At 40.7% G+C, this 12,815-nt stretch overlaps 1 protein-coding gene across 2 annotated transcripts; it reads right to left on the minus strand.

The window, feature by feature from the left end:
- Positions 1-2,677: 2,677 nt before the first annotated feature.
- arrdc2 (arrestin domain containing 2) lies at positions 2,678-12,023 on the minus strand. 2 transcript variants are annotated; one of them, XM_014010806.1, is made up of 8 exons: positions 11,833-12,023; positions 11,037-11,291; positions 5,186-5,403; positions 4,984-5,086; positions 4,635-4,891; positions 4,384-4,546; positions 4,128-4,288; positions 2,678-4,028 (listed from the first exon to the last, which is right to left on the minus strand). In XM_014010806.1, exons 2-8 carry the CDS (start codon positions 11,287-11,289, stop codon positions 3,975-3,977), a joined length of 1,209 nt encoding a protein of 402 aa, XP_013866260.1. In that variant the 5' UTR covers positions 11,290-11,291; positions 11,833-12,023; the 3' UTR covers positions 2,678-3,974. The 2 variants fall into 2 exon arrangements, with proteins under 2 accessions (XP_013866260.1, XP_013866259.1); XM_014010805.1 differs by lacking the exons at positions 11,037-11,291; positions 11,833-12,023 and adding an exon at positions 6,518-6,940.
- Positions 12,024-12,815: the final 792 nt, after the last annotated feature.

The raw sequence follows: 12,815 nt of genomic DNA on the forward strand, positions 1-12,815 counted from the left end.
AAGACCAAKAACATGTTCAAGCCTGGATAAAAGGATGCTGTGATCAACTGTATCAAAGGCAGCAGTTAAATCTAAAAGAACTAAAACAGAACTACCTGAATCAACAGTTCAAAGAAGATTGTCAAACCCTTTTTTGTTAAGTATATAATTCCACAGTTTTGATGCCTTCAGTGTGAACCTACAATTTTCATGGTCATGAAAATAAAATAAAAAAAACTCTGAATGAAAACGGTGTGTCCAAACATCATCATTGTGTGAATGTGAGTGTGAATGGGTGAATGTCTGTAAGTGTAAAGCACTTTGGGGTACGGAGGGACTTGATAAAGTGCTCTATAAGTTAAGTCCATTTACAATTTACCTTTTGGAATGTAATATATATACAGTATATATATAAACAAAAGTTCTGTGATGTGGGGTTGCTGCAGGTGGTCAGGTCTAGGTTTAGCAACAGTATGTGCTCAAAGAATGAGGTCAGCTGACCTGAATAAACTGAATGACCAGGTTATTCCATCAATGGATTGTTTCTTCCCTGATGGTATGGACATATTCCAGGATGACAATGCCAGAATTCATCAGGCTGGAATTGTGAAAGAGTGGTTCAGGGAGCATGAGACATCATTTTCACACATGGATTGGCTCCACAGAGTCCACTGAGAATCTTTGGGATGTGCTGGAGAAGGCTTTGTGCAGTGGTCAGACTCTACCATCATCAATTCAAGATCTTGGTGAAAAATGAATGCAACACTGGATGGAAATAAATCTTGTGACATTGCAGAAGCTTATTGAAACAGGCATGTATCAGCATTTTAAGTTCCTGTATTGATCCTGTGCCAGAGGACAGCAGGATATTTACCGAATTTATAACATGTTGGTGTTGATTCTTGGTCATCCTTGTTCATGACAAAACTATGAGTTTAACTAGGAGCAACTTGACTTCATTTCTTCTACTAAAAGAACAAGCTGAGTAGGTCCTCTGGACGAGGTCTTTGTTGAAAAAACATGATGACTTCTTCCATCTGAGGAGTTACAGGTAAACAGCTTTATAAGCAGTACTCCAACATGCAAGTTTAACGAAGACAATCAAAACTGTTTTGTTCACATGCAAAATAAGACAAACATAAATTAAAGTACATATAGTATATTCCCTGGTAGGCCTTCATGTTTATCTGTGAACATCATACTCTGACGATCGTTAGACAGATGGTCCTCTTTAGCATGTGAACAACCAGTTTTGATTGTCATCATTAACTTGTTTGTCCACCATATGGAAGTACTGCTTATAAACTGAGATTACCTGCAACTCCGCAGACTGAAGAAATGTGTTGGAGAAGAGTCTAAACATTTTTTCAACAAAGAACTCGTCCAGAAACCCTACTCAATGTTTTTTTGTTTTGTTTTTTTCTACCTGGATTATTGAGATGCATCAGGACTTTGTTTCTTGTTTCACCTCTTACCTGAAGTCTCCTCCAGGTCTAGTTGGAGGTTCCAGCTTGTTGGAACAATGGCACTAATAGGATTGTTAATCGCAGACAAACCTGTCCCTCCTGTGAGTCATTAGGGTTGTTGTCACTTGGGCGTCTCTTATCAACAAGTGAAGAGTTTCAGTCAGGTGTTTCAAGGAGGGAATGATTGGGAAACAGTAGGGGTGGATGAGTGAACTCTGAGACCCTCACCCACAGAATAATGTAGTTTTGTTTTATTTAACATACAGAACCATCACTCTTCATAAAGTTCATGTAACTCCACTCTTTTATCTTTGAGGTTTACAGATGAGTTTTTACCTGAGCAGCTGTCTCTCCTGTGTTGTCCTATGTGGAGAGATTATTTAGTTTCCCCCTATATTAAGGTCTAAACATTTGTGTTAATCTGAATTTGGCTCAACTTGTATTTGGGTGTTTTATATGTAGAGAAAACCAGTTTTTGTCTGTTTGAATCCTTCAGAGATTCTTAGATACTCTTTCAAGTTTTATGCAAGTTTCATTTAGGGACACTGCAAAGTTAGAAAGTTAATTTCATATCCAACTTCTTTTTTATGCCATACTCTTAGTCAAACTAAAGATAGACCTCACATTATAAAATGTTTGCTTGCAACAGTACCAAMATTAGGTGAAATGGTTTATTCTTAAACTTTGCTCGTTGTTTAGACACGCTGACAAACTTTAAAAAATTGCAAAACTATTTTAACAACTGCTGAAGTGTTTTTCCCTAATTGTGAATCATTTTTAAATCATCCGATCCAGCCTCCACGCTGCGTGCGGCATCTGTCTCTGCATTTCAACAGTTTGGTTAATAATTCCCGGAGAATTTCTGCAGCCAAGTTTTTGTTTTTGTGTAGGAGTTTGTGGATAATAAACCACGGACTCGCTCYTTTGTTCTTATGCATTTACATTTAACAAAAACCCAACTAGATGCTTGTTTATTAGCCGTGTAAACACAAGTACGAKGTGTACAAAAGGTGATGGATGAAATCCAAACAGCTCATTCTTTAAGAGCAGTTGCACAATATTTACACTGTTGCAGGCAGAGCTGCAGCTTGTAATTAGCATTTTGATTCAGTGAGCGAAACTCCTGGTGAACTCTGCAGAGTTGAACATCATGTTCCAGTTTGCTGGCATGCCATGTGTTAAAGTGTACAGCTTATACRCATGTTATAAATAAAATAAACTGAAGGCATATCTTATTTTGTTTTTTTTATTATTATTTGGAAAAACAAATACAAAACTTTGGCATGTTTCATAATCAAGTTGGATTTATATAAAAATACATTTTTTTAGTTATCATCTGCAGTGTGCCGTTCATTGCACACCTGACCCTGAACAGAGGTTTATATTTTTTGTTTTTTTTGTTTTTTTTTTGGAAGGCGAGGAGAGAACACGATCCTCGAGTCAGTATTAGGAATGTTCTTCGTTCGTACATTTCAGTGGCATCTCCAGCTTAAGGCACGACCTCGCAGCTCTTAAAGGTTTCCAGCCCGTACGTCTCAGCAGTCTCTGTTTTCATTTTTTATTTGGTAGCTGGTAGAGCACTTCTGTGTAGCCAACTGCATCATCTTGTTTGCTATAAATCTAATACCACAGCTTTTTTGTGTTTCAGTGCTGAGCTTTTGCATTTACACAACGCTGCTCTTTAAGTTCAACCACTTACAAAGCCAGTTTTTTGTTTTTGTTTTGTTTTTGTTCCAACAGCTCTCAATACATTCAGCTTTGTGAGCGAACTCCCTAAAACTCTCATGCAATCTTCAACTGCAGATTAAGGCGTAACTTTACTTCCCTTTTGCATAATGTTACCTACATGCATAAACTACATTTAGCTCTTATTTACCTCATCTGCTTCAACGTCACATCTTTACAGTATGTGCTTAACAGTATATTATGTGAGAGGCACTCTGCTGCCGAGTCACACAATGCATAGTAAAGTAGGTATTTACCATCTACCCTGATGCCAGGCAAGTTAGATAATAATTGCACTTTTCACTTTGCGCCATTCAAAGATGACAGTGGGCATGTCAACTTATCAAAAGCGCTCACTCTCTGCCTGATAAATATCAAGTGATATTACCCCCCTAACATGTCCCAAACTCTTTAAAAAAACTCTTTAAAATTCAAAAAGTCTCTTCACTTGAGGGAATCGTTGATTGGGAGGCCTTTCATCGCTCTCTTGTCCTGAGAGCAAAAATAATAATAATTCACTTGGGAAGGACAGGAACCGACGCAGAGAAGTAGCTTCCCTCTCAGCAGAACCCCCCCAGGAAAACGTCTACTGTTCTGGACGGGGAAACGAAACTTCAGCTCGTCTGCGAATGCTCAGTTCCTGTGAGCTCCGTCTTCTGGCCTCGCTGTGACGCTCCAGTCCGTCCACACGACTCGGGCTGGGACCTGGCGCTCGTTCACCAGAGAGGAATAATCCAGGAGGAGACAAATCCCGCGGTTTGTTTCAGTAATCACGCTGCTCGTRGCTCAGGCAGGGCTCGTGGTTCAACAAGTCATGCAGCGAGGTCTTATGTTGAAGGGCTGAGGGTTGGGGTCAATCTGTAGGCAGAAACAACAAAACAAAGAAAAAAGGTTAAATAAGCAGATAATCCCAGCAACACTCTCAGCTACGTTTAGACATTTACTGACGCGACTCACCTCGCAGTACACCGGTGGAGGTCGGAAACGAAACTCTTGAACGAAAGCCATAAGGGGTCGCTCCATGATCCCGCTCAGGTCATCAGCCGGCTGCGGGACTACCGCGTTGTTGCGCTGCTCTGCCTCCTCCTCCGTCACCACAGAACTGTAATCCGGAGGAGCTGCGGAGAAACGAGGCAGGACTTTTACTCCACCGGCCCGAAAAGACGGCAGTTTAGGATTTCGTTCTCCGTCGGTTACGAGAGGGGACACTTACGCTCGGGCTGCTCGGGGATGGCCATGCGCAGCCACTCCAGGTTGACGCTGTACTGGCTGCTGATGCTGGACGTCCGGCTGCCGAAGGGATGGAGGGGGATGGTGCCGATGACGAGGGGCAGCTCCAAACAAAGCTTAGATGTCCCGGGAACATCCACGCAAACCTTTTCAGGAGGGAAACAAGAGTTAGATCTGCAATCGGCACGCGTTAATAAAATAAATCCAACTGAAGCTGCTGCGGCCTGAGCTCACCTTCAGCATGTACTCCACTTTGATGATGCGACACTGCAGGATGGACGGACCCACGGGGGGGATCTTGATGGCGCGGCCGTGCCAGGTCTCACGGCTCCTCGCGCCCACGACGTCCCCGCAGAGGGTGGCCACCACCGAGCGCTTCTGCTTCATGGTGCCTCGGGCGACGAACGTCTGCGTCTGCGTGATGAAGGCTTTGGGCACGATCGKTCGGGACGTGGAGTTGTCAAACTCCGCAAACACGGGGATCACCTCGCCTGCAGCGAGACGAAACACGGTGATGCTCGCGGGCGCTTTAACGGACACGCAAACACCGTGTGTACGGGTGCTTCAAGGGCCGGAGGCTTACCTGGTGTGTAGCCTTTGCGGTCGATCTTTGCGGTTACAGAAACCTGGCCAAAGTTGCGGTACCACGCCCGTGCCATTTTATCCTTTGTACCGGCCTGTGGTGCCTAAAAGGTTATAAGAACAAATTAGCACACGCTTAAAACCCTTTAAAAATAACAGTGTGAGTCATCAGCAACATTTAAGACGAGGGAGGAGATGCTCACCAGAAGAGCCGGTGTGTTGATGTCGATGGGCTCGATAACTGTAAACTCCCTCTTGATTTTCTTGACGCTGTACCACGGCCTGTGAAGCTTGACTTTGACCCAGTAACGAACGCTGCCATGTTTCCCCTCGAAGGACGTGACCAGAGTCTCCTCTGGAAGCTGGAAGCTGAACGGAAACTCGTGTCTTCCCGCAGGAAGGACAGTCACTTCACCGTTATCTGAGAAGAGACAAGAAAAGGGAAAAAAAAAACATTTTAAGTCATGTCTTTAATTTAGTTAAACTTATTATACAGCTTGCACTAAAGTTCAGAGAGGGCAAAGTAAATTCCTAGACACTCGTCTATTTATGTTGGTGTCACATGGTTCGCATAAGCGAAAGGTTTTATTGCACACAAATAAAGCAATCAATCCTGCACCGTGACTCATATAATCACACAAAGCAGCAAGTTTCAACACACAACTGAAAACACCGCGGCAGAAATTTGGCAAGTTAGTTTTRGATAAATCAAACTTTAGTGACTTGGTTAAACTCTGGCGTAAATCTTAAGTTTTTCTCCCAGGAATCAGTTGGTTTCTGTTTTTGCTCCTCCTTTTGTGCTGAGAACGTGTTTTCCTCCAGCTAGAACATGCAGCCAGTTTCAGGTCTGACAGCACGTGGTTGTGTTTAGCAGACTGTTTTTGTATTTCAACCTGGATTTTTTTTTTTCACTTTATTCTCACTAATAAGTGAACCAGATTTGCAAGTCGTGAAAACTTTTAGTGGATTTTTGCAAATAATAAAAAAAATCTTGAGCATCAAGAGCTTTCGGTCTGTAATTTAAACCAAAACCTTTTGTGTTGAATGAATAAAGACAGAAACTTGAAGCTGCTGGCCCACACTGCAGATTAGAAAAACATAGGATCTGCTTATGAGGATGGGGCTGATGTCAGTCCCGTTTGCTTCAACAGATGTTTCCACAATGAGACAGCTGTTTGCACCGGCTCCAACTGGAAKTAAAACTTGTCAGCTCTTACACATCATTGACTGCTGTGTGCATTTTCTGACCCTAAAGCGAAGCAGTAAGTTATTTTTCAATGCAACATWAAAAATAACACAAATTTGACTTTAGTTTCATTCATGATTTAAACAGCTGCTTGCAGATTTTGGAGGAAAAGTAAAGCTTTTGTCATAAGGACTGTTCTAATCGTTTGTTTACCTCTGACACTAAAATCCTTTTTGTTGACAATAATGTCAGAGTTCCAGAAAATAAAAAATAAACTGTCATTATAARGAGAGGATTTTGCATCTAACTTGCYCCCATCACCGCCACCGAGCCTCTGCAGCGGACTGACCTGCCTGCAGCAGCACCTCTCTGCGGTTCAGGTACTCCACTTCGTCGCTGTAGTTCTGGGTGTACGCCGTGCTGGAGCCCGCCGACCGGGACTCGGTCCAGTGCACTTTGGCGAAACCCTCGGCGTGAAGCTTCAGGGAGTCCACCTTGCACTCCCCGGACAGCTCCACCACCACGCGCCCGGACACCACGTCCCCGCTGCTGTACACCGGGGGACAGTCGATCTCCGGGGAGTCGAAGACGAAGTCAAACTTTTTCAACTTGTCGAAAATCATCGTGGCGGGTTGTGCGGATGTTCCAAAGAGGAAAAACTGAGGTGGGTTTCTTTTCCTTTGGTTTAGCGATGTCTTTCAATGGGCTAGCGTGAACCTGTAGGCTGCTAGGCTGTTAGCCTCTCGTGCAAACAGCTTGAACTATGAGGTACAGAGAGACGGCAGCCCTATTTGGAGGCTGAGACGGTGGGCGGGGCTTCAGAAATATTATGTAAGGCCTCAGGAGACGACTGGAGGCAGGCCGACGCGTTCAGGAACGCTTTCTTGGCTCGGAAATTTCAGAATGCAACTTGTAAATACGCCAAAAARACATCGCTTAAGTTTTCGGAAGTAAAATCTAAAGTTACAATTTATTTTAGGAATTACAAAAATTAATACTCTAAATGTAACACAGCGAAAAGTACTTTAAGATTAATGTTTGATTAAAAATAGAGGTGTATATCGTTGAATTATGATTTACTCCACAACATTTAACTTTTTTTTTTTGTAGTTTTACAAGTTGACACGGCTACTATAAAACATGTCTGGTCTACTGCTAAAATCGCAACGTTTTACACGTTAACTGCAGCTGCTGGGAAACAAAATAAATAAAACAAAAGTGCGTCCCATGCGACGCTATTCTGCTCACGTTCCACATGGCCGGAGCGAGCTTGAACGCAGCAATAAATATGCAGCCAGGGTGTGGAGGCTGAAGAGGAAAACAGGGTGATGATTGATGGTTACAGGTTCTTAGAAGCAAACAGGCTTACTGAGCATGCTTCAGTCTGACAGAGCTCAGGGGAAAATTGTTTCATTCTGGGCCATAGTTGTTTACTTCAACAGCGTTCCTGTTTTTTTGAACATTTTGTAACACAAGTTTGGGACACCCCACAAGTGAAAAAAAAAACAAAAAAAAAACACACACACTCATATATAACTTTTTTCCTCAACCATTCAAGTAAACTACATGTTATAAAGGACATTTGTAAAAATGTAGTTTTTGTCTTTTGCATCATTTCATCCTTCAGACTTACTTTAAATGCTTTAAAACATGTCCACACAAAGACAACCTCAGAGAAAAAATATCCAAAACTTAATTCTGCTACACAGAAAACTAATTCAAAAGAGTTAATACTCTCTTGTTCCACTGAAAACGTCTTCAGACTGAAATCAAGTCTGCTCTGTGAAAAACACGCTTGTTTACGTCTTTGTTCCTTTGGATAGGAGCTCACTGGTGCCACCTAGTGGACACGTTGTCGCAGAACTTTGCAACACAATCGTGATGTTTTTGAATCCTGCACTGGGTCAGAAATATACAACAAGATCATCAATGTGTCCAAAAGATTTGTGCAACATCTAAGAACCAAACATTGTTAGKTCTATGATTCAGCTTTATAAAATTCAGGATTTTAAGAGTTTCCGGTTGTGTATGTTTTCCAGTCTTGTCTTTAAACTCAAGTTCCGAGTCAAAACAAAAATATTTCAAGGACTCGCAACACCATCTGCTGGTGACGGTGGAGCAGGAGATGAGCCCTACCAGAGCAGCCTGGCAAAACACTGATAAGAACCGGTTAACCTCCCCTCACTGTGCAGACGTTTCTATGTTTACCCTGATGTTTGTGCAGAGAAAATTAGATTAATTTATTCATGCGGACTCCTGGTTTAACCAAACAGCTGCTGAGTCCACAGTGTTGTGTTACAAACATTAACATTAACACATGGAGCTAAAACTAAAAGACAAAAGTGTTAATTTTCTAAATGCAATTCTAGTCAGGATTTTGGAGAAAATCAAGCTAATTTTTTAGGTAATAACTTGTTTGAAGTCCAAACTTTATGTAAATTTTTAAGAAAATTGATGATTTACTGAAAAGTACTTTTTTTTGCCATTAAATAAAGGACAAAAAAGAGAAAATAAAACTTGCTGGACAAAGGCAGAGCACTGCAGAATGAGTGACAGCAGCAGCAGCTGTCTGTATGGTGAAAGGGGCGGGGCAAAGGCAGAGCCACGTGCTTTTCCTGTTGCCGTGGTGACGGAGGCTGCTATTTTTTAAATGTGCTCACACTTCCTCTTCCTCCCCCCTTCCTTCCTACCTCACCTACAACTTTCTCCATTTTTTTTCTCCCCAGCTTTTTAAAATTTGTATTATTTCACATTTCTGCTTAAATAATTTAAAAAGTGATAATATATATTTTTTTAATGTTCATTAGTTAATTTAAAGAAATAGCTGCAAATCATATTTTACTGTAATCACAACAAAATGTGCTCACAGAGGATTAAAATTTACTTTAAACCTTTATTTCTAACAATAAATCACTTTTTATGCTCTATATCTTCTATATTGTGACACAAACTAATTATGTGCTTTTATTTCTAAAGGACAAGAAGAAAAACTTGGTTTGCCTCTGAGATTTRGGGTTTTGTTTCATTTTCATACTGAGTCATTTTCTGTGCAAAGCAGCCTTTTCACCACTGACGACACATACAGTTTGTTCATTTTTATAACGTCCATTCATTTTAAACGAGAGAGCATCAAAATATTTTGTTAGTTCACATGTAGGGAATCCTTTTCTGAATAAAAGGTTAATTCTTTTAAATCTTTGGTTAAAAAAACGTTTGCATGTTTGGCATCTAATATCATTTTAACATGTTTAGGGGGGAAAAAATCTGTAGTTTTAGTAAAACAAGAAGTCAACCTAACTAAAAAATAAAACATCTAATGAAAGTGTCTCTACAGTGTATTTACTCAGCTACTATTTTTAAATTCATTTTATTTCATTTAAAAACAAAACAAAATTTACATACAATAAAAACAAATCAAAAATAAAATGAAAGGCAGCAGAAAAAAGAAAAAAATTGCTATAATATCTGCCCCTTTTAGGAAAAGAAGATAACATAAACAAAATGTCCTTTGAGTAGAGCTGCCACAAACGATTATTTTTATAATCGATTAATCATCGATTATTTTTTCGATTAGCTGACTAATCGGATCATACGTTAATTGAATATAAAACATATGGCTTATCGCACCAGAATGCAGCTGCTATTATATAACCATGGTTAGATTTTAGCTATATGCTAACTAAAAATAATTGCTGTGGAAGGCAGGTTCTGCTCTGCAGATATTGCACAGGTTTCTCTTTCATTTTCTTAAAATGATCCCACACTTTGAGCTCTGTTGTCAGGTAGCCATGATACCAGAGCCTGTCTGTATAATGTCTTGTGACGTCCACGGCCTACCCCAGTTACCACTACTGTGCATGTGTGTCAAGGACAGAAAGGCAGATGTGGCAGTGGAAGGTGTCAAAGCAGTTTGGAGAGAAAAACAAAGTAAAGAACAAAAAAAAAAGATTAATCGATTATTAAATTAGTCATCGATTATTTTAATAATCGATTAGTCGTCGATTAATCGACTAATCGTGGCAGCCCTACCTTTGAGTAACAAAAACAAAACAAAACAAAAACAACAACAATCCTCCTCAAACAAAAAATTGTATGAGTACATATTCGTCTTTTTCATATTTCTTCAACAAACCTATTTTAATCATTCTCTTACACATAAACATTGCTCCGGCATTTTTAACAGCTCTTCCCAGATTATTCCATAATCTTATTCCCTGGATTGGCGTACATCATTCCTTAAAACTGGTTCGAATTTTAAGTTTCACAAACATCTCAATCCCCTTAAGATTTTAATGGCTCTCTCTTTTAACAAAATTTGACTGGATATTTACAGGTAAAATGTTTTTATGAGTCCTATACATAACCTGTAAAATATTATAGTCAACCAACTCATGAAATTTCAGTAATTTCAACTGACAAAACAATATATTTGTTGGGTGACTATAAAGTGTTCTGGTTATAATTCTTACAGCTCTTTTCTGTAAAAGGAAAATGGGATTTGAGAGAGAGATTGTAGTCATCTAATGAAACATTAACCAGTGTCTACAGTTTATTTACTCAGCTACTATTGTCTACAATGTCTGTCTCTCTCTGATCTGAAGACCCCTGACTTGGGAAATTTCACTCTCTCAGTGTACATTTGGACTCTGCACTAATGGATTTGTGTTTAATGTCAAAGATTATGTTATTCGGCAGAAATAGCTGGCCTCTCTCCCAGGTTTCCTCGCAACACGTTTGGCTCGAGTGAGTTCATTAGGACGACGCTACGAAACACTGTGGCTCCCACAACGATCGGCAATTTCACCACAAAGCTACACAATCTGAGAARTGCACATTTCAGCCGTAACGACACGTGCAGGTTTACTGACCTCGGATCAGGTGCTGTCTCTTCCTGAAGTAGGTGATCCTGGAGGTGTAGTCGTTGTAGACGGAGTTCATGCTGCGGTTCTCCAGCCAGTGTGCTGTGGCCACCCCTCGGCCCTGCACCTTCATGGAGAGCACCCGGGTGTCCCTGCGGAGCTCCAGGACCACCTGGCCCAGGACCACCTCTCCCAGCGTGAACGCTGAGTCGGCAGGATTGTCCAGCTCCAGGCTGAAGGACTTAATGGAGCTCAGTGACATTCCTTCAGGCCGGGAAATAAAACAGGAATGATAATATTAATGCACACATTTTGAAATAAACTCACAAAAGTTAACTACAGGGTTACAATGAAGCAGGAGAGTATTTTAGCAGCATTGTCAAATATAAGAAAAAAATTAATGCTGAATGTGCACAAGCTGCAGTGAACATATTGATAAGTGTTCTTATCTTTTAGAGCTTTATTTAAAAAAAAGAGGCCTGGGTGGATCCAGTTTATATCTGCTGCTGTACAGATAGTTAACAGGCTTTATAAAGAGTTCATAATAAAATTGTTTTTAATTTACCTCTCGCTGTGTTTCTTTTTTTAAACAAATTCCCACCTAGTTTAATTAAATCAATTTAATTTAACATTAATCCTGAATATTGGCCTTAATAACAACAACAGTAACACTCTTCTTCGTCTGATATTATAATTTTCTTCTCCGTTAGTTTAATTATTAGAGTAAAAACAGCCAAAGGTCGCGCCTCGGCCAATCAGGACAGAGCTTTAATAATTCTGACGAATGAAAAGTCTCTAAACTCACCGACAGGACGAAAAGGCTGCGTGCTGGAGCTCACGAGGACGGCTGCTTTCAGCAGAGAAACACGCGACTTCCTGCTCCTCTTTCTAACCGAAATTCTGCTCAATGGAAGCTGGGTCTTTATAAAACCCTTCTTAGGGCTGTGGCTACACCACTCCGTTGTACACCAATGACAAAGAGCGCGTCCTGGTCACGTCAGACACGCTGGAGGAGGAGAAGAAGGAGGAGACCCGCGCGAGGAGGGTGGGGGTGCTGACTCAAGGTCACGTGACGCAGCTTCTCAAGGGTTAAACCTTTACYCTCGTGCATCTTTGTTGAACCGTTTTTGTTTAGTTAAATAAATGAGTCAATYCCCGAGGAAGGTTATGTATCGGAGACTTTTACTTTCGTAAGCTGATTTCAGGCTTTTATTTTGAAATGTGTTCCCGGAGTCAGAGAAAAGAATTTTCTTGGATAAAACGATATTAATTGTTCTTAGTTTTTAATCATGAGCTTCAACACTACATAACATGATCAACATATAGGTTTATTTTTATATTATAAGAGACATTTTTGAATAAACAAACACATAAATAAATAAATAAATACTAAACAAATAAATAAATAAATAACTTCCCTGAATAACCCAACTCTAAAAGTACAATGCTGCATTGTAGTTCTTAAACAAGCTTTATTAATTCTGTGCATTCTGTCCATCTATCCATCCATCCAGCCAGCCAGCCAGCCATTCATCCACCATTCATCCATCCATCCATCCACCCACCATCCATCCATCTATCCATCCATCTATCCACCATCCATCCAGCCAGCCAGCCATTCATCCACCATCCATCCATCCATCCATCCACCCACCATCCATCCATCTATCCATCCATCTATCCACCATCCATCTATCCAGCCAGCCATTCATCCACCATCCATCCATCCATCCATCTATCCATCCATCTATCCACCATCCATCCAGCCAGCCAGCCATTCATCCACCA

Source organism: Austrofundulus limnaeus, unplaced genomic scaffold (assembly GCF_001266775.1).
Source record: "Austrofundulus limnaeus strain Quisiro unplaced genomic scaffold, Austrofundulus_limnaeus-1.0 Scaffold73, whole genome shotgun sequence".
Lineage (NCBI taxonomy): Eukaryota > Metazoa > Chordata > Actinopteri > Cyprinodontiformes > Rivulidae > Austrofundulus > Austrofundulus limnaeus.